This window comes from Ictidomys tridecemlineatus, chromosome 1, assembly GCF_052094955.1.
Source record: "Ictidomys tridecemlineatus isolate mIctTri1 chromosome 1, mIctTri1.hap1, whole genome shotgun sequence".
NCBI classification, from domain to species: Eukaryota; Metazoa; Chordata; class Mammalia; order Rodentia; family Sciuridae; genus Ictidomys; species Ictidomys tridecemlineatus.
Genome location: NC_135477.1, coordinates 89,615,828 through 89,634,726, shown reverse-complemented (window position 1 = coordinate 89,634,726; position 18,899 = coordinate 89,615,828). Strand labels below are relative to the sequence as shown.

Sequence of the window (18,899 nt, the reverse complement as noted above, 5' to 3'; positions counted from 1 at the left end):
CTTCTGAGTCCCCTGGTTTTTTCACTACAAGTTTGAGCTCTAAATGAATGTTTAAATTCCTGACTCAGCACTCTACATGAAAGCTCTGTAGGCATCTGAATTCTGTCAGACCTGTGCTTTGCTCTTCCTTTCCCTTCCCCCATCTCACACTTTAATTTCTGTTTCCTATCTTGTCTTTTAGCACTGTTGTCATTCTTTTTAGTCACCCCATACCCCAGAGAATCAAATTCCTCTTGCATCTCATACATCAGGACTTCCCAGCCTTGGCATTATTTACATTTTATGCTGGATAATTCTTTTTTTGTGGAGAATTGTCCTGTGCTTTGTAGATATTTAGCAACATCCTCAGCTGCTACCCACTAGATGCCAGCAGTATCTCCCTCAGTTGTGACAATTGCAGTGTCTCTATAGACACTGTGAAATGTCTCCTGAGGGACAAATCACCTCAGTTTAAGAAGTTCTTTTCTATATCCAATCTGTCAATTTATTGTTATTGCTTCCTAAATCTATCTTTAATCCTTTCTAATGTCTTTACCCTACTCTCTATCCTCCTATCCTCTCTTTAATACTTGAGATGGTTTAGTAAGGTTCTGACTGTGACCAGTGCTGTTTTTCTCCAAACTACCTCCTTCATTCAATTTATCTTTACAAAATATAAAACTATCCTGTTTATAATTTCCATTGCTTCCAGTGGAAATCCTTAGAAACTTGCTTATTTCTAGCCTCATTTTTCAAAGGCATTGATTGTTCTTGCTACAGGTATTGTGTGCTATGCCCTTTTGCCACGGTTTGTCTCATATATCAGTTTCTTCATCATAGCCCTTAGTCACTTATTTTCAGAGAATCTATTATAGTGAAGAACATTTTACTTTTATTTTTTAATTAGCATTTTACTTTAACTTTTACCTATTTTCCCTCATCAAATTTTAACTTTTTGAGGATAGAGGCCATTTCCATCCCAGTTTTTTGTTTTATTTATTTATTTATTTATTTATTTATTTATTTATTTATTTATTTATTTATTTATTTGGTAATACTGGGGATCAAACCTAGGTGCTGGCAAGGTAAATGCTCTACCACTAAACTACATCCCCAGCCACCATCCCAGTTCTTGGCACAGTAGATATTCAATAAGTGTGGATCATTTACTAGTTAGTATGCCCTGTCAGATGCAATATATTCTCATTACTTCTAGGAATTATGTTCTCTATATTAGTAGTGATAATTATTCCTCAAGTCTTTATCTTTCAGACTTCAGTAGGTCAGCTTTTGATCACAGAAATCTTGAACTATAATTTTCTTTAAGAAACCATTTATTCATAAGATAATTGAAGAAAGTCATATACTTAATTTTCAAATGTCATGCTTATAACTAGTTAAAAAAATTTATTCTGAAAGGAATTCTGTGGATTAACTAAATTGGGTGAATTAATGATGTGAAGAGTCTTTACTAGACGCAAAACATTGCATTTCCATTGGATTTGTTGATTGTTCATAGAAAGCTTGCAAAAGCAATTATTTTAACAGCTAATTTAGTTTTTTAGAAAATGTCAATCAGAACACATTTGTATAATTACCATTCTGAACTACTTAGAAATCTAACTCCCCCATCAAATGAAAACATCAAAAAATTATCAAGTTAATAAAGAAATTGTCTGTCACCCCTGCCCCTTCCTTAAATGCTTTCATAGAGTTGTGTGTGATTATATTTCCCTGAGTTGGAGCTAGCAACAATCAGTCTGATCAACTACACTTTTACCTGGAACTGTGAAAAGTGAAAAAAAGAAAAATAGGGAGTCTGAGGCTTTTGGAAGATAACCCAAGTTTTAGCATCAGCCTCACTGCAAATCAGGGATTGATGGGGAAAAGGGAATGAATCTGCCTGGCTAGATAGTAAATAATTACTTATTAAATGAATCCATATATAATAGTATATAAACAAGAAGGGATGACTCTCTGCTTCTTTTTTTTTAGGGAGTGGCACAAAAATTGCTTTCAAAAGAAATTCTTTAATAAGAAGGTTTTCAGAAACAAAACTGGGAAAAAGCTAGGTTACCTATGGGAAAAATACCTCCCTTTATTAAAAATACACTGCCTTCTCAGGGCCACCGTAGAGAATGGGAGTCATATGATGGTATCCCATCATTATTAACCTGACGAGTTGCCAAGGACCCAGATTTGCTTTGACTGTTTTTCTGATTTCTCTCCTTTTTTTTACATTAATATTTTTTAATATTTTAAAGTAAAATTTATGAATTAGCTTAAAATTAAACATTATTAGTAAAAATTTTCTTTAGGATTTTGAACTGCTTCAGAAAAGAAAGGTGTGTAGTAAAATGAAAGACATGTAAATCATTCAAACTGGGGAAAAAAAGACAACAATAACAACCTGAAAAATGTTGTTTCCAAAAAAGTTTTTACTCAGAATTTGAAAAATTTTGTATTGTAATGGCGCTGTTATATATGAATCATTTTATGCTTGTTTTCCATAATGTAACTTTTTTTAATATTCTGAATTTGTATTTTTTATTAGTTTTGGTTTTTAAATTGGAATTTTTGAAATCTCTTACATATTCTTAAGGCTCTACTTGATTTAAGAAAATGATATTTGTGGTTTTGAGCAATCCCCCCTATTCTTCAATAAAGTATGTAAATGTATAGTGCATAAACTATGTAAACTTTCTCATTAAGTTAATTACCTGTTGTAAGTATAAATAATGTAGTTTTAAGTGAGTAAAAACTGGTAATCTCATAAGTGTCAAATATAAGGTACTTTATTTTAACAGAGTACAGTCCATTCTTATTCATGTCAGGAACACTGAATGGTCCAGCCAATACTGGACCATTACTTCTGTAGAAAATACAGTGTCATGTTCCTGCAAGCCTCTTGTCATAGCATTTTTGTTAATCAGCACAGAACTTTTCATTTTGTGTATTTCTTATGAGACACCTCATTTAATGTGTATTATTGCTGCATTAACATTGAACTCATGGCCAACAGCACTATTAATTCTTGCCTGAATGAAGTTTATCTAACACATATTTTTCTTCATAAGGTACCTTCTTGCACCCAGGACCAGAAAGCATTTAGGAACTCTTCAGCACTATGCTGAGGGGCCATTTTAAACTGAAAGCACCAACATTGAGCATAAAAATTCCAAAAAATGTGCTAAACAGATTGCAAAAGGGACACTTGTTATGTAGTATGAGTGCTGAAACAAGAAAGTAGAAATATCGTCTTGTTCCACTTTAGAGGAAACATGCATATCAGGACACTCTGGTTTTTCCACTGTTTTGGGGTCTCAGTGAAAGACTGAAAGAATGCCACAAGTCTTAATTTTGGAGTTACAAGTAGTAGAGTTTAGTGTGTAGGTGAATTCATGTATATACAATCTCTGAATAAGATGGACTATAATGGGCGGGGCGGTATGTGGGTGTTGTGTTGACTAAACAAAGTCACCTTACAGTTTTCATGTTTTCTCATCCTGTGGAGTAAAACTGGCTGCTTTCAGTTTGTTGTTTTCTTTTCTGTTATGCAGGGAACAACCTATCTTCAGCACTCGAGCTCATGTCTTCCAGATTGACCCAAACACAAAGAAGAACTGGGTACCCACCAGCAAGCACGCAGTTACTGTGTCTTATTTTTATGACAGCACAAGAAATGTGTATAGGATAATCAGTTTAGATGGCTCAAAGGTAAGTTACTCTAAATAATCTTGCTGTTTTGCTTTATATAGCATAGCATTTCAATTTTATTCAGATTTTATCTTCATTAAAATATTTCTTTTTGAATTTTCAGAACTTTAAAGAAACAAAACTGATCATTCTTAGGGTAGCTACTTTTTTTTTTGTTGTTCACTACATTGCTTGAATTAACCATCTGATGTTGAATTATATGCCACAAATATTCTACAAATTTAAGATCATTCATTCATTTCATTTAATATTCATTGCATATCTCTTTTGTGTCAGGCACTATGCCAGGCAGTGTGAGTAGAATGAACATGATTGAGAATTCTAGAATCTAGAATTTTTTTCATATGTACTTTCATATTAGTTTTTTTTTTTATTACTACAACAAAATACCTGACACGTGCTTCTTATGAAGAAAGAGGCTTATTTAGCTCACAGTTTTGAAGGCTGAAAGTCCAAATAGCATAGTTCAGGCTTGATAAGTGCTACCCCTTATTTGCAGTGCTGCTTGGCGATAGCTATGATGGGAATGCACTGGAGAGCAAGTGATTACATCTTGAACCAGGAGCAGAGAGAGATGAGCGGGGCCACGCTAGCATAAGAACACAACCCCAGTGACCTGAGGACCTTCCACTAGGCCCCATCCTTGAAGGTTGATTAGAACCTCCCTCTAGTCTATGAACTTTTGGAAGAACACAAACCATACCCAAATCATGGTGACTTCTTTAGACTAGTAGGCAGTTAAAAAAAATCCCTGAACCATATGAAGTCTGTCAATAACAATACTAAAACTGACAGTCCTTATCTAAAGACAAGTATATGAACAGAACTCTAAGGTTTTATATTTAGGAGAGGCCAACAGTAACATATAAGAACAAGGACAGGTTGGGTTCAACTTTCACTTCCACCAATTATTGAATATTTTGACTTTGAATAAATTATTTCAGACACCTAATATTTGCAAAATGCCTAATGCCTGGTAGATAGTGTACCCTTCAAAGGGAGAAAAATCTATTTTATCATCAGTGAAATTTTATCCAACTGACTTAGATAAAGAAAATCCAATCATCAAATTGTGGATGTAAAGTGTGTAGAAAGATGAAATTCATTCTCTCCTTCAAGCTTCCTTGAAACCATGGTGGCTATGTGAGTCCCCAGAATTTTTAGCAAATCACTGTAGGAGTTAAGAGCACAGACTCTAGAGCTAGCACAGACTCTAGAGCCATACTGTTTTTGCTAGTCGTGTGACCTTTTACAAGGTGTTTAACTTCTGTGTGATTCAGTTTTCTCATCAGTGATAAGGAACTAATAAAAACACCTAGATTAGCATTGTTGTGAGGAGGAAATAAATTTAAACCAAATCACAAAGTGTGTTTAGTAATAACTCTAAATACTTTTAAACTAGATTATAGGACCTCAGGGGCTATTTGCAATTTGTGTCTTGTACATAAGTAACATATTTACTTGAATAATTGGTCCTCTTTTCATTTTTACTTGGAGGATTGAAAGGACTTGAGGAAATAGTAATAGTTAATTTCTGTGAGGTGTTATTTAACGAAGAGTTATTTTGCATACTTTGTAGCTGGTTTAATGAAATGCAAGAGGTAATGAATCTTATTGTCTCAGGGTTTAGATTGTGTATTTCTTTTTTAAAAAATATTTTTAGCTGTAGATGAACATAATACCTTTATTTTATTTACTTTTTTTTTTTTTTTTATGTTGTACTGAGGTTCGAAATCAGTGCCTCACATGTGCTTGGCAAGCACTCTACCACTGAGCTATAATCCCAGCCTGGAGTGTTTCTTTTATCTGACTTGTACCTTCAATTTCTGTAATATCTTGTCTCTTGACCCAAACCACAGAAATTTTATTAGATTAGGAGGGTTAAATGGTATGCAAAAATGAAGGTCAACTGATGTAGTTCATGTCCATGGAAGTGATTAAATAGATTTCAGTTGCTCACCTTATCCAAGTTAAAATGCTTTGAGTTATTCTCAAGGAAGAAAATTGGTGATTAAAAAAAATCCTCATGTGTTCTTCCCTCTGAAGCAATGTGAATTATCCTTTTTAGTGTTTCCATTTCTGAATATGCTTTGCTGCTTATAATTATTAGACTCAACTTTTTGAAAGAGTTTTTTTATTGTTAATTCAACAAAACTAATCTTCTGTAGCAGTTATATTTTCTATCACATTTTCCATTCTCTAGCTACTTTTCTAAACTGATGCTATTAATTACAGCCGTTCTTACAGGAGGAGTTGTTTCTTGATGAGCACTAGTAGTTTACTTGGCTAATGAGTGTTTTTCCCCTTCTCTCTCTCTCACCTCCTTTTCTGTTCTTCCTGATTAAGGTAAAAAGCCTGTAGGTGTCCCTAAGTAGAAAATGTCATTTATTCTTGTTCCTGTACTGTGCATAAAAAGTTTGCTTTGAGGTTTTCTGATCATGCTGCAGAGACATTGCATGGCTGAGAGCCAAGATTGGGGCACTACATGATCTATAATGACACAGCATTTCTACCTCTTTCCCTTAAAAGGACAAGAACTCCAGGGTTGAGAGACATATTTATTTTAAAGCACTAATTTTTTTTCTTTTAAAGGATTAATAGTAGCATTCTAATTAAAGAATCTAAGAATTAAATTTTTAATTATGGAATTATCTGTTGTTTTAAAGTTTCTCTTCAGCGATTAAAGAACATGTAGTACAGAGGCAGGGAAAGGTTCAGTGGAGATAAAAGTGAAATTTTAACAAAGCAGAAAGAAATTCATATGAAATAGTTAAAATGGGATTCAGTGACCAACAGCATATTGGTCAGTTTTCTTAGATACCTGTAAAGCCTTTTGCTACTCCCACTTTTTGAGTGTTGTTAAGGTCACATGTAGAATGTAAAAATGTCCTTATTTCCTTGAAAATACTCCCAGTTCAAATGTTCTCCAGAGAACACTGAAGGCCCACCAAATACAAATCAATGCCTGCCGTCTGTGTCTGTTTGCCCACACTCTCCATTACATCCTGGTTTCATAGCACTAAGCACTCTCTGAAATTATATTATCAGCTATTTATTTACTTGTGCATTGACTGACTCCTCTTATTATAGAACATTCATAATTGCCTTTCATATTATTGTTTCTCAGATTTCTAGATAAATCTATCTAGAGTGTAACTCAAGAAAAAATGTTGACTAAATGATCCCTTACCGATTGTTTATAAATTTTTTCCCTTTAATTTTTCATTTTATGACAGCTCCACAAGTTAGAATAGTTGTTTGCCACATTTTTACAGTTCTAAAATATGCTGACAGAAGCCATTTTGAACTGAAAAGTAAGGTAGCTTATATTAGTGTGAATTTATAAATTTTTTCTGGGGACAAGCGCTCTCATATAATGACAATAAAACATCTACTGACTGAGAAAAGGGAAGGGGCGAATTTCTGTTTTATCATGTTTAATAAGGCAGTTATCCATGTATTATACATTGTTATAATGACATGGATGCCTGCATAGCATAACTCATAAATATTTTAGGTTTATGCCATTGTTCACATATTAAACAAATTTAGCTTTGTTCTGAAAATGTTTGATTTTCTTCCTACTTTTTAATGGTTAATCAGCTGGTTGCTTATGAATTTGATAATGTTATCTTTTTTGGGGGGGTACTAGGGATTAAACTCTGGGGCACTCAACCACTGAGCCACATCTTTTATTTTTGTATTTTATTTAGAGACAGGGTCTCACTGAATTGCTTAGTGCCTCACCATTGCTGAGGCTGGCTTTGAACTTGGGATCCTCTTGTCTCAGCCTCCCGAGCTGTTGGGATAACAAGCATGTACCATCACGCCTGGCTTTGATAATATATCTTTTTACTATTATTGGAGTCATATTTTAATCTTTATTTTGGAGGTCAGTAGACTATCCAACTAAAAATAATTGTCTTTCTAATACTGACCAAAAGCATGAATTAATATAATTGTTAAATTATGATCACCAAAATTAGTATTTAATAACATGATAAAATGTTAGTTTTTTAAGAAACAGTTAAAAGAGAATGATATTGTCATGACTCTATACTCTTCTTTGAGAAAAGAAGTAAAGTTTGTTTGTTTATTGCCTTGAGTAAAGGAAAAACTACTCAATAATTGAAAGTTTCAGGTAAATCAGCTTTGAGAAACCCTTGATTATGGATTTTAGAAAAATAAGCATTATTTTTTTCTTCTGTATTTTCTTTTCCTTTTTTGGTATGTGTGTTTGAATCCAAGGGTACTTAATCATTGAGCCACATCCTCAGTCCTTTTTATTTTTTTATTTGGAAACAGGGTCTTACTAAATTGCTTAGGGCCTTGATAAGTTGCTGAAGATCATCTTGAACTTGTAATCTTTCTGCTGCAGTCTCCTGAATCGCTGGGATTTTAGGCATGCATCACTGCCTGTTTTTTGTTTTTTTTTTATCGGTATATTCATTTTTGAAAGATTTTTTTATAGAGTGGGACCTTCCTTTTAAATATTTAACTACTATTATGTCTAAAGGCCTATTTCCAATGAATATCATCCAAAATTAATAAATATTGATCCTAACTATTTAAAGGGAAGAAACTCTTTGATATTTTTTAGATTACAGGAAAATTTATTTTGAATATAAGATGTTAAAATTTTTGATCGACAGATGCCATTATATTTATATTATATTAGGTACCATGTTTCCACATTGTCATTTACAATGCTAGAAACTAGTTCTACAACTGTCTTTATATATTTAACATTGAGACTTACAAGTAATTCTAAATTTTTATGTAACTAAATGTTCCTGTGTTTAAATGTTTTGCCAATTTTTGGCTGCTTGTTTTATTTTTCAGGCAATAATAAATAGCACCATCACTCCAAACATGACATTTACTAAAACATCTCAGAAGTTTGGCCAGTGGGCCGATAGCCGGGCAAACACTGTTTATGGATTGGGATTCTCTTCTGAGCATCATCTTTCAAAAGTAAGTTAAAGTATAAGATCTGAGTGAAAATCATCTTCAGTTCAGGTCTTCACTGTATATTAGCAAATGGAGAGTATAAAATATAGGAGAAATTTGTTTAATAGTCTTGGAACAACTGTAGTGACTTTACAGCAAGAAGAGATCATTGACCACAAGAATGGGATCTTAAGTAGAATAAGTTATACTCCATGTATGTATAAAATATCAAAATACACTCTACTGTCATGTATATCTAAAAAGAACTAATAAAAAATCATTGGATTTTTCTTTCTTTTTAAAAAAATATTTATTTAGTTATACATGGACATAATGTCTTTATTTTGTTTGTTTATTTTTATGTGGTGCTGAGGATCGCACCCAGGGTCTCACATGTGCAAAGCGAGCACTCTACCGCTAAGCCACAACCCTAGCCCCTGGATTCTTCTTTCACTCGGAAACTTTATTGTACACATTAAAAATAGCTATCATTTGTTAAGAGAATTTGTGTGGTTAATTATCTGTATAATAGGAAATAAAAGATGGGGATTAATATTTCAGAGGCATTTTGCTCAAAGATTTGCATTCTCAGATGGAGATAAGATAAGATAGGGTAGACACCAGCCTCTTCTGAATGGTGAAAACTGAAGCTGATAGTGATATAGATTTCAGCTTTTTATATGATAACAGGCACATATAAATTTTTGAGTTCAGGAAAAATTGTGCTTTATCTGAGTGTAGAGTACTCTGAACTCTCTGATGCAATACAGAGTGGGATCCAGTGGTCATATGAGGACTTGGGTAATACTAACCAAGTGAATTACTTTGTCCAGAACAGCCAATAAAACATGAAACATCACCAGACTAACTACTGGAAATAAAGCAGTTGGCCTTGCTATAAGCAGAAGCCATGTCGTGTTCATACCAGTAGCACTAGAGTTCTTATGGATGTTATACAGAAAGAATATATAAGGAAAAGGAAACAATCTCAGGATATTAAGATGATCAAGAAGTTGAATTTTATTCTGCTTTCCAAATTTTGCACCCACCAGACCTAAAGATTTATGATAAAACTGCTGTGTTTGAAGTATTCTGTTAAAAAGATAACACCATGTTTGAAACATTTTGTGTATGATTTGGTGTAGACAGATTCTGATGACTTGAGAATTAAAATTGTGCAAGTGCAGAGTGACCAGGCTCTTGTAGATGGACACTGTTAATATTTACCTTAAGGGGCTGGGGTTGTGGCGCAGTGGTAGAGTACTTGTGTAGCATGTGTGAGGCACTGGGTTCGATTCTTAGCACCGTATATAAATAAATGAATAAAATAAAAGTCCATCAACATTTTAAAAAATTACCTTAAGCAATTTATTGCAGATATTGTTCAATTTTTTAAAATGAGCTTTTAGAAAAGCTTATACTTTAGTGAATATATAATACATATATATATAGTGAATATATGATACATAGTTCAATAGTTGAAATAATCTACTTTGTTCTCCTTTAGTTATAGACATTTCTTAACACTAATGTTTTCAGGTGTATTAATTATTATTTGAAGCTCAATTTTAAGACTATTTTAACTTTTGCCTTTGTGATTATTAGTCATTCTCTGTACAATGATTAAAACAAATAAGGGTTTATGGTTTTGTTTCTCTCACTCATGCCTTATCCCAGAAATATATTTCTGGAAGTGTAGTACAGGTATGAGTTTTAGAGTCAAAGTATCTCAACATAACATGGAGCATTGCCCTTCCATCAATAATCCCCTTGGAAAATCATGTTTATTCTAACACATTTGTTGTTACTCAGAACCTTTTTAGAACTTTTCTTTTGGAACTGTCTATTAAAACCTGGAGCTGAAAATAACACACATATTTCACTCCCCTCCCCGCCCAAAAGAATATTCCACTTGTTGAATTTCTTGATTTTGTAGTACAAGAACTAAATTGTGGATTGATTTCTCAAGTAAACTTGCACAAGATGATTTTTAGGCCTAAGTAATTTTTTTAAATATTAATTTTTTAGTTGTAGTTGGACACAGTACCTTTACTTATTTATTTATTTTTATGTGGTGCTGAAGCTCAATCGGGCCTCGCATATGCTAGGCAAGTGCTCTGCTACTGAGCCACAACCCCACCCATCCCCCCAGGCCTAAGTAATTTTGATGATAAGTTCTTTGTTACATCTTTCGAATTACTGAGCAGCTAGCTAATATAGTAAAGGAATAGTTTATTAAATTCTGTCAATCACTGTCTCTTATTTGGTATTTTTGTCTGAGAATGGCTTTTATTTTTCAAGATTTTTTTTCTCATTAAAGTTAGCTAATACTGGGCTGGGGACTCAAGCGGTAACGAGCTCGCCTGGTATGCGCGGGGCGCTGGGTTCAATCCTCAGCACCACATAAAAATAAAAAAAATAAAGATGTGTTCACCGAAAATTGAAAAATAAATATTAAAAAATTCTCTCTCTCCCCTCCCTCCCTCCCTCCCTCTCTCTCTCTTAAAAAAAAGTTAGCTAATACTTTTAACCCAATTATTACTAGTGTGAACCCTGTTATTTTAAGGTAGATTGAATATTAAGAAACATCCCTTAAGCTTCTGGAGGCAAGTCTGATTCATTTATGCACTGGATTTGTAGCTCAAAGAGTGTTAAGATCAGCATCTTGTGAATGTGTTGATCTACAGATTCAGACAAAAATTATGATTTATTTTCCAAGCTACCTTGAGGATTAATTTCGTTGCTTTTCAAACTGTAGGGAACTCAAAGGAATTTATAATCACTTAGATAAATGAAGCAAGCATATAAATATTCTGGTTTGTTTTATTAAGAAACCATGAGTGAGTCAAAGCATTACAAGGGTTTGGAGAATGCTCTGAAGACAATTGTAGATAAGGCCTCTCAAAACAAAGGGAAGCTTCATGATTGGAAGAAATGTATGGTCGCCTAAGGTTGACTGATGTGAGCAGAATTCCAGCTATACTTGGATCATTAGCTGGCTTACTTAAGTTGTATTTGTTGTTATGGCAACTAAAGCCATCATGTTTTACTTTTGCTGAAAACTAAAGATATAAAAATAAGCCATAGTATTTATGAAGTTGAAAGGATTTTAAACATAAAATATTTTGCAATGTTAAATTAGCAGAAGAGAAACCATGATTATATAAAGAGAATTTAATTTAATTTAAATTGTTTTTCTTTCATTTCCACCAATGTTTAGACTTTAGCTTTGTATTAAATTTTTTTTTTCATGTAAGAGGATATTCTGTTTCATTAGAGAAGTATAGTAGCACATGTTCAGTTCCTTGGTCTATCTCCCTGGATGTGGAGGTGACAAGGTTAAAATAAGAAGGGAAAGTTGTGATGATGACATAAAATATAGAGATTTTCAAAAATATAGCTAATAGAACTTAGTCTACCTCATTTTAAAGCCTATTTAAGTCCAACAGTTGGAACATCTTGTTTATGTTTAACACTGAGTCACAAAGATTATAGATTTTTACAAAAGAATCACTTTTTCCTTTAATGAATTAAATTTTGATTCTCCTCAATCTCTCAGGGCAGATCAGGCCTTTCCTCCCAAAACTTTCCTTCCCAAAACGGAACTGAAATCAGGGCTTGCTTGTGTGAGCTTGTGAAGAAAGCTATAATTTCATATTTTTATTGGAAACTCTAACAGGTATTTAAAGTTACACAGACAATTTAGGTTTTTAAATTTAGTTGTTTTGTTACTCTCTGATAATAGTAATATATTAGCCTCACTTCACAAACATTTAAAATGGGTAATATTTGTAGGCATGATGTTTTATGGTTTTCTGTAGGTTTCTAAGAATTAGTATTTTATGAACAGAAATTTTCGTCTTGAAATTACAAATCTTAAAAGACCTATGTAGAGTGTATTATCTTTTTATAAGTAAGTACTTAAGAAATTCAGTTTTCTCAGTGATAAACAATGTAATATGCTTTTTTTTTTAGTTGTAGATGGACGCAACGCTCCTGTTTTATTCATTAATTTCCATGTTGTATCGAGGATCAAACCAGTACCCCACACATGTGAGGCAGTTGCTCTACCACTGAGCCACAAACCCAGCCCCTAGTATGCTATTTTTACTAGTTTTAGTACATTATTTTTGAGCAACCAAGGAGGTATACAGATAAGCTAGCTGACACCACATTCTAACTTCATTATATAGTGATGCTTTTGAATGAAAATTTGTCTAAGTATGTTATACACAATGAATGTTTGCTGTAGGGCTTCTTTTTCATATTATAAGCTATAATTGCTTTGAAGGCTACAGTGTTTGTATGTTAATTATTCAGAAAATGAAAGACAAATACAGAAAAATTGGGCACTGTGAATTTGGCTAATGTATACAGTCTTTATACATTCAGTTTGCAGAAAAGTTTCAGGAATTTAAAGAAGCTGCTCGCCTGGCAAAGGAGAAATCACAAGAGAAGATGGAACTTACCAGTACACCGTCACAGGTAGTATTTCATTTCTGTTTTTGTTTATGAGCCTTGTTCATTTCAGATGGTGCCCTTTATGCCAGATCAAAATTTGTGGAAATAGCAAAATTAATTTCCAAAGTGGATATAGAAATGCACTTTTTTAGTTAATATGTAATGGTAGACAGATTTTTTTAATCAAAGGGAGTATCGAAGACGCTTATATTTGGGAAATTCTGTGAAATATAAAAGAATAAAGAAATATCTTAAGTTCGTCAACATTTGAGAGCCAAAATATACAGACCTTAATTTATCTTTACAAAACATTGAAATTTTATCATTGATTTAATGTATTCCTAGCCAGAGGAATAGTAAGAACAAAAAGTTTAATTTCTGTTTTCTCCCTGTGTTCGTTAGTTTTCCTTCACCGTGGCAAAGTACCTGACTTAAACAACTTAAAAGGAGACAAATTTATTTTGGTTCTAGTTTTCAGAGGTGTTAGTAGTGTATGATCATTTGACCCTGTTGCTTTGACCCTGTATCAACACAGTGCATCATTGTGGAGCAAACTGTTCCCCTCGTGGCATGCAGAAAGCAAAGAAAGAGAAATAGTAACTGGAGTCCCAGTATCCTTTGCAAGGCATGCCTCCAATGACCTAACTTCTTTCTACTCTGCCTCAACTGTTAAAGGTTCTACCACCTCCAACATGCTGTTAACCAAGCATTTAGCCTATGGGTCTATAAAATCCAAACCACAATGCTACCTTTACTCCTTTTGTGACAATTTGTAATATTTGTCTTATGTGAATCATATGGCCCCCAGCAATTCTTGCCCTGCCTGATTTACCCAGTCTTTTTCATTAATATTTTGCCTGAAAAATAGACTTACGGATTCAGCAAAAAGGAAGTTAAATAGGATAATCAATAAGTGATTAAGTGGAATAATGGATGATAATAAACAATTGGCCATAGCTTTTGTTTGGTTTGAGGGTAACACACTGCTTAAGAGTATACATTTTTTTTGTTTGTTTGTTTTGGTAGTGGGGATTGAACGCAGGGGCATATAACCATGGAGCTACATCCCTAGCACTGTTTTATATTTTATTTAGAGACAGGGTCTCACTGAGTTGCTTAGTGCCTTGCTTTTGCTGAGGCTGGCTTTGAACTTGTGATCCTCCTGCGCCAGCTTCCCAAGACAATGGGATTACAGGAGTGTGCCACTTCGCCCTCTGAGAGTATGAATATGTGAGTCAGAAGAAGACATGTGTCCTTTTTCTGTCACTTTATGATCTTGGGAAAGTTGTTTAACCTAGTGTGTTTACACATCTGTAAAATGAGTGTTACATTACTTATTTTACAGAATTGATGTGAAGAAAAATACGATAAGGACAGTGTCAGGTCATGATTAATAATGTGGGCTGTAGGCCATTCATTCTAAGTATGAATCTTGGCTCCAATCATTACTACTTTATGAACTTAGACAAGTCGCTGTTTTTAGGGTTGTTTTTTTTTTTGTCTATAAAATGTAAATATGAATGACATCCTTCTTAGAGTTATTGTGAGAATTAAATGGGGATCAGAAAATGCTTAGTATAAAATGAATGCTCAAGAAATATGGACAACTGTTCTTGATGATGTGGTTGTAAAGGTGAGGATAATGATATAAAGGAATAAAATAGTATCTGGCACATAACAGTTATCTAGAAAAGACATTTACCTTAATCGTATAAATCCTGAATCAAAATTTCCTGGAAGACTGGTTAAAATACAAATTGCTAAGTCCCACTCACAATGTTGTTTATTTAGTAGGTCTGATATGGGGCCCAAGTATTTGCCTTTCTGATACCTTTTCTCAGAGGATGCATATGCTTTTGGTCTGGGGACCATCTTTGAGAAAAATAGTGCTATAGGTAACCATTCCACCTCCCTAAAGCCTTGAGATGAAAGGAGTCTGGCACTTAGAGAAGTTAGCCAATTCCCCATTCTTAGACTCTTGAGCTAGGATTATACACTTGACTTAGTATATAGAGAGTTAAAGCTTCGATGAGCCTTGAAAGGGACCATTATAGCATAGGTTAAAGAGACTGTAAGAAGTCTTGATGAGTTTGAAGAGCAGGTAGAAAGAGAATGGGATAGGAGGACAGGAGCATAAGCTCTCTCACCTGTTGGAACCAAAACCAGTTAATAATCTGTTAATTTAAAAAGTCAGTTAATATGAGAAAGTTAAAAAAAAAAGATTCTTACTTTAAAATTTGTAAATTTAAATCTAATAATGTAATTTTTATTCAGTATCTTGATGTAAATACATATGAATGTCAGTTTTTGTCATTTTTTTCTGCCAGTTGTTTATTATAATAAGACATGCTATTATATATGGCTTCTAAATTCAGTTGCCATAAATTGGTTTGGAACAAATAAAGTTTGCTTTTTGTTAAGAATTTAGTGCAAAAGGTGGGTACAAAATTCATAAACGGAGTGGAGATTAACCCTATAGCCCTGACCATCATCGTTTAGTTGGTATACTGTACAATAGGAAAGGAAGAGCATGGGTTAATCTAGAGAGTAAGATTGATTGATTGATTGATTGATTGATTTTCACAGTGATAGGGATTGAACACAGGTCTTTATGCATACTAGCCAGTGCACAACCACTGAGATACATCCCCAGCTCTGCAATACCTCTGGGGATATTAAAATGGGATTTAAAAAAATCGTGACTCTAGATGGTGACTAAGTATAGGGAATAATTTACAACAGAGGGTTAGGAAATATGTCTTGAGGTCTTGGCCCCATCTTCCTTTATGTGTCTGTTTGCTTTTCTGGTCCTTGGCTCTATCTCTACTGGCAAGGAATCTCAAAAATTGCTAGCTCCTCTTCCAGTTTTTCCTGTCAGAGCCTCTGATTAGGAAAGACTGGGGTTCTCATCTTCATTCAAGTATGAAAAACTGGAGTGGAATGGGTCTTCCATGAATGTTAAATGATAAAGGACCCTGTTTATTGTTTTTGTTTTTGTTTTAAGTGATACTGGGGATTGAATCCCAAGGCCTCACACATGCCAGGCAAGTGCTCTACCACTGAGCTACATCTATAGCCCTCTTTTTTGTTTCTTGAGACAAGGTCTTGCCCAAAGTATGTGCCTTCATGCCCAGCCAACCCTGTCTTACTTAAGTTAAAAAGGAGAAAACTTTAAAAAAATAAAAATAAAAAAATAAAAATAAAAAAAAAAAAGGAGAAAACTTGAACAGGAATTTTAATTTCAGGCTTTGTTTGGATTAAAGAGAAGGTGATAGTGGTACTGAGTCTGTCTAGGGAGGAAGGACAATGATGCCCCAGGTCCCCACTACTCCATCTCCCAGAGTTGGTCATCATAACACCCTGAAGACTGGTCCCAGAGTGCTGGACACATTAGTTTCTTTTTCACATGATTTAGAATATTCTTAGTTTTTTATTTTTTTCTTTCTTGCCATTTCATAAACTGATAATGAAAAAGAATTCTTAACAATCATTTCTTGACTTTTATATCTACACTTGGGCTTTTTAATTTTTTTTTTTAATGATCTGGACATGTCAGTCAGCCTTCTTAATATTCACTCAGATTTTAATTTCCAAAAATACATTTGTCTTTGACTGTCATTTTTCTTTTTCTGATTATAGATTATTTGTTTTCGTAGGAAGTATGGGGAGAGTTTCCCAGAAACTGTGAGAAGCAAAGTGAGACATGAGTGGTTTTATTTTCTCAAAATAAGATATAAAGATAATAGGGGCCTCATTAGATCTCTTTTTGTTTACATTTACTTTTTTGTATTTTTCAATTATCAGTGTTGGTTTATATATACATATAGACATGAATACAGACACATGTGAATATGTGTATATGTGTGTGTGTGTGTGTGTGTATCAAACATTTTAATTGATATCATGTAAATATCAGCCGTATTAGCTTAAGAATTTCTTCCGAAAGAGCAGTTATCCTTTTTTCCACAAATTTTGTACTCTAATAATTATAAACCTCAAGTTTTTTATTTTAACTTTTGACTCAAAGATATAAAATGCTGGTTTGTGGACAGAGTATTTTTTAAAAGAATAATGAAAGTTGATTATTCAGAAAATTAACACAAACTTTAGATAGAAAAAGAACTAGATATTTAGAATATGTTAAATTAAAAAACAAATTTCACTGGGCTATTTTCAGCATATATACAATGTCTAGAAGTTTTCACAAAACACTATACATAGACTACTTTTGTATAGTTGGAAAGAAAGGGGTTTTTATTTTCCTGTTATGCTTTTATGGAGCCTTTTCTTGTTCCCATGGGCACATATTAACTTTTTTTTTTAACTATACTTTGAGTAGACTTTTTGTTTTTCATTTTAGGCATAATTATCTAGGATAACTAAATATCTCTTTAGTTAACAATAGTTAATATTCTAGTTCTCTGAAGAAAAGTCTGCTGCATTGACATGTTGAAATTATTGTAATCTCTATCCCTTTCATCTTCCCCTTCCTTCTCACTTTAATTTGCCTCTGACAGTGGTCATCCTACTTCTGCAGCATCAATATTCATAGCCTTCCCAATTCCCCTGCTTCAATTCCATTCTGTTTATTTTATCCTGTAGAAACAGGAGTATTTACCCCAGAAGGAGGTAAAAATGTTGCTCCTGTCCCCCTCTCTCAATCCTAATCTCCTTTCGTCCTCCTTGTTCTTCTCCATTGCTTCTGGAAAATTCTTAAATCCCTTAATTGCTAATTCTAGGGATGCCCTTTTAGTTTAACAAGGTAATTTGTTTGTATTATCATTTCTATTAAATAAAATCAGGGCCAACTTAACTGTTTAGTAAGTTAAGACAGCCAACCTTGATTGACTTAGTTTGCTTTGACCTGTCTGGCAGGGGGAGGGGGGATTGGGGGACAGACCTGACTTATTAATACCAAAGATGATAATCTCATGTTTTTTACTGGCTGCTTAAGCTTTCTCTGACTAATTAATATGGCCCATGACTGACTAAGGAGTGTAGTCACTTTGTGGATATTGTTCCTATTATTCATCTAAAATGATTTGACTTTGTTGTAAAGCAATTTAATGTTGTCATACTATACTGTAGACTTTATTCTCTCATGGTCTGTTAGTTAATGGAAACAAAAATAATTTAGGAGAAAGATTTAATAAAGAATAACATTGAAGGTTAAATAGATATTCCATTAATAATTGAAAAATGGATAAATGATAAAGCGAAATTAAGAAACTGTTCTTTTGCTTTGCCTGGTGGTGCTCACCTGAAGTCGAGCACTTGGGAGGCTCAGGACAGGGAGCATCACCCTAGCCACATAGTGAGACCCTGTCTCAAAAAAAGAAAAAGTTCTTTTTCATCGTTGATAGCTTGTCTAATTTATAGTTTATTTAAATATGAAACAAAAATCACATAGTAATAGTAAGCCAGAAGTCCCATAAAAGAAAAATTTATCACAATTAATGTTTTTTGCATGTTTTTAGCTGTTCATGTACATTTTTAAAGTATATGGGTTATCATAACCTAGATACTGCTTTATATTCTCATTTTTCTGATTATTAGCATTTTCCTATATTGATAATATCTAATTTTTTTATTTCTTTCAAATTGGCAGATTATGATCATACCTAACCACTCTGTTAGACACTTAAGTTTTCATTTTCTACCTCACTATAGAAGAGTATTTCAGTTGAGTATTTCAGTACTGCCCAGGTATCATAAGAGGTTCCCCAAGCTGCTCTTTAACAGCCTGGTGCTAGGGCCTACTTCTTATTAACAGGTTTATCAAATTATACTTC

At 33.5% G+C, this 18,899-nt stretch overlaps 1 protein-coding gene across 3 annotated transcripts in view; it reads left to right on the top strand.

The window, feature by feature from the left end:
- The window catches only part of Homer1 (homer scaffold protein 1), a 152,340-nt gene that overhangs the window by 46,231 nt on the left and 87,210 nt on the right, over window positions 1-18,899 (top strand). For 2 of the 3 annotated variants that reach the window (XR_005728638.2, XM_040273715.2), the window contains exons 2-4: window positions 3,540-3,696; window positions 8,539-8,670; window positions 13,024-13,131. Coding sequence is in view for 2 of the 3 variants with exons in the window: in XM_040273715.2 (XP_040129649.1) it covers window positions 3,540-3,696; window positions 8,539-8,670; window positions 13,024-13,131 (397 nt within the window). In the remaining variant the exon portion in view is untranslated. The remainder of the gene's footprint in view (window positions 1-3,539; window positions 3,697-8,538; window positions 8,671-13,023; window positions 13,132-18,899) is intronic. The other variant, XM_005328997.5, reaches the window with a different exon arrangement.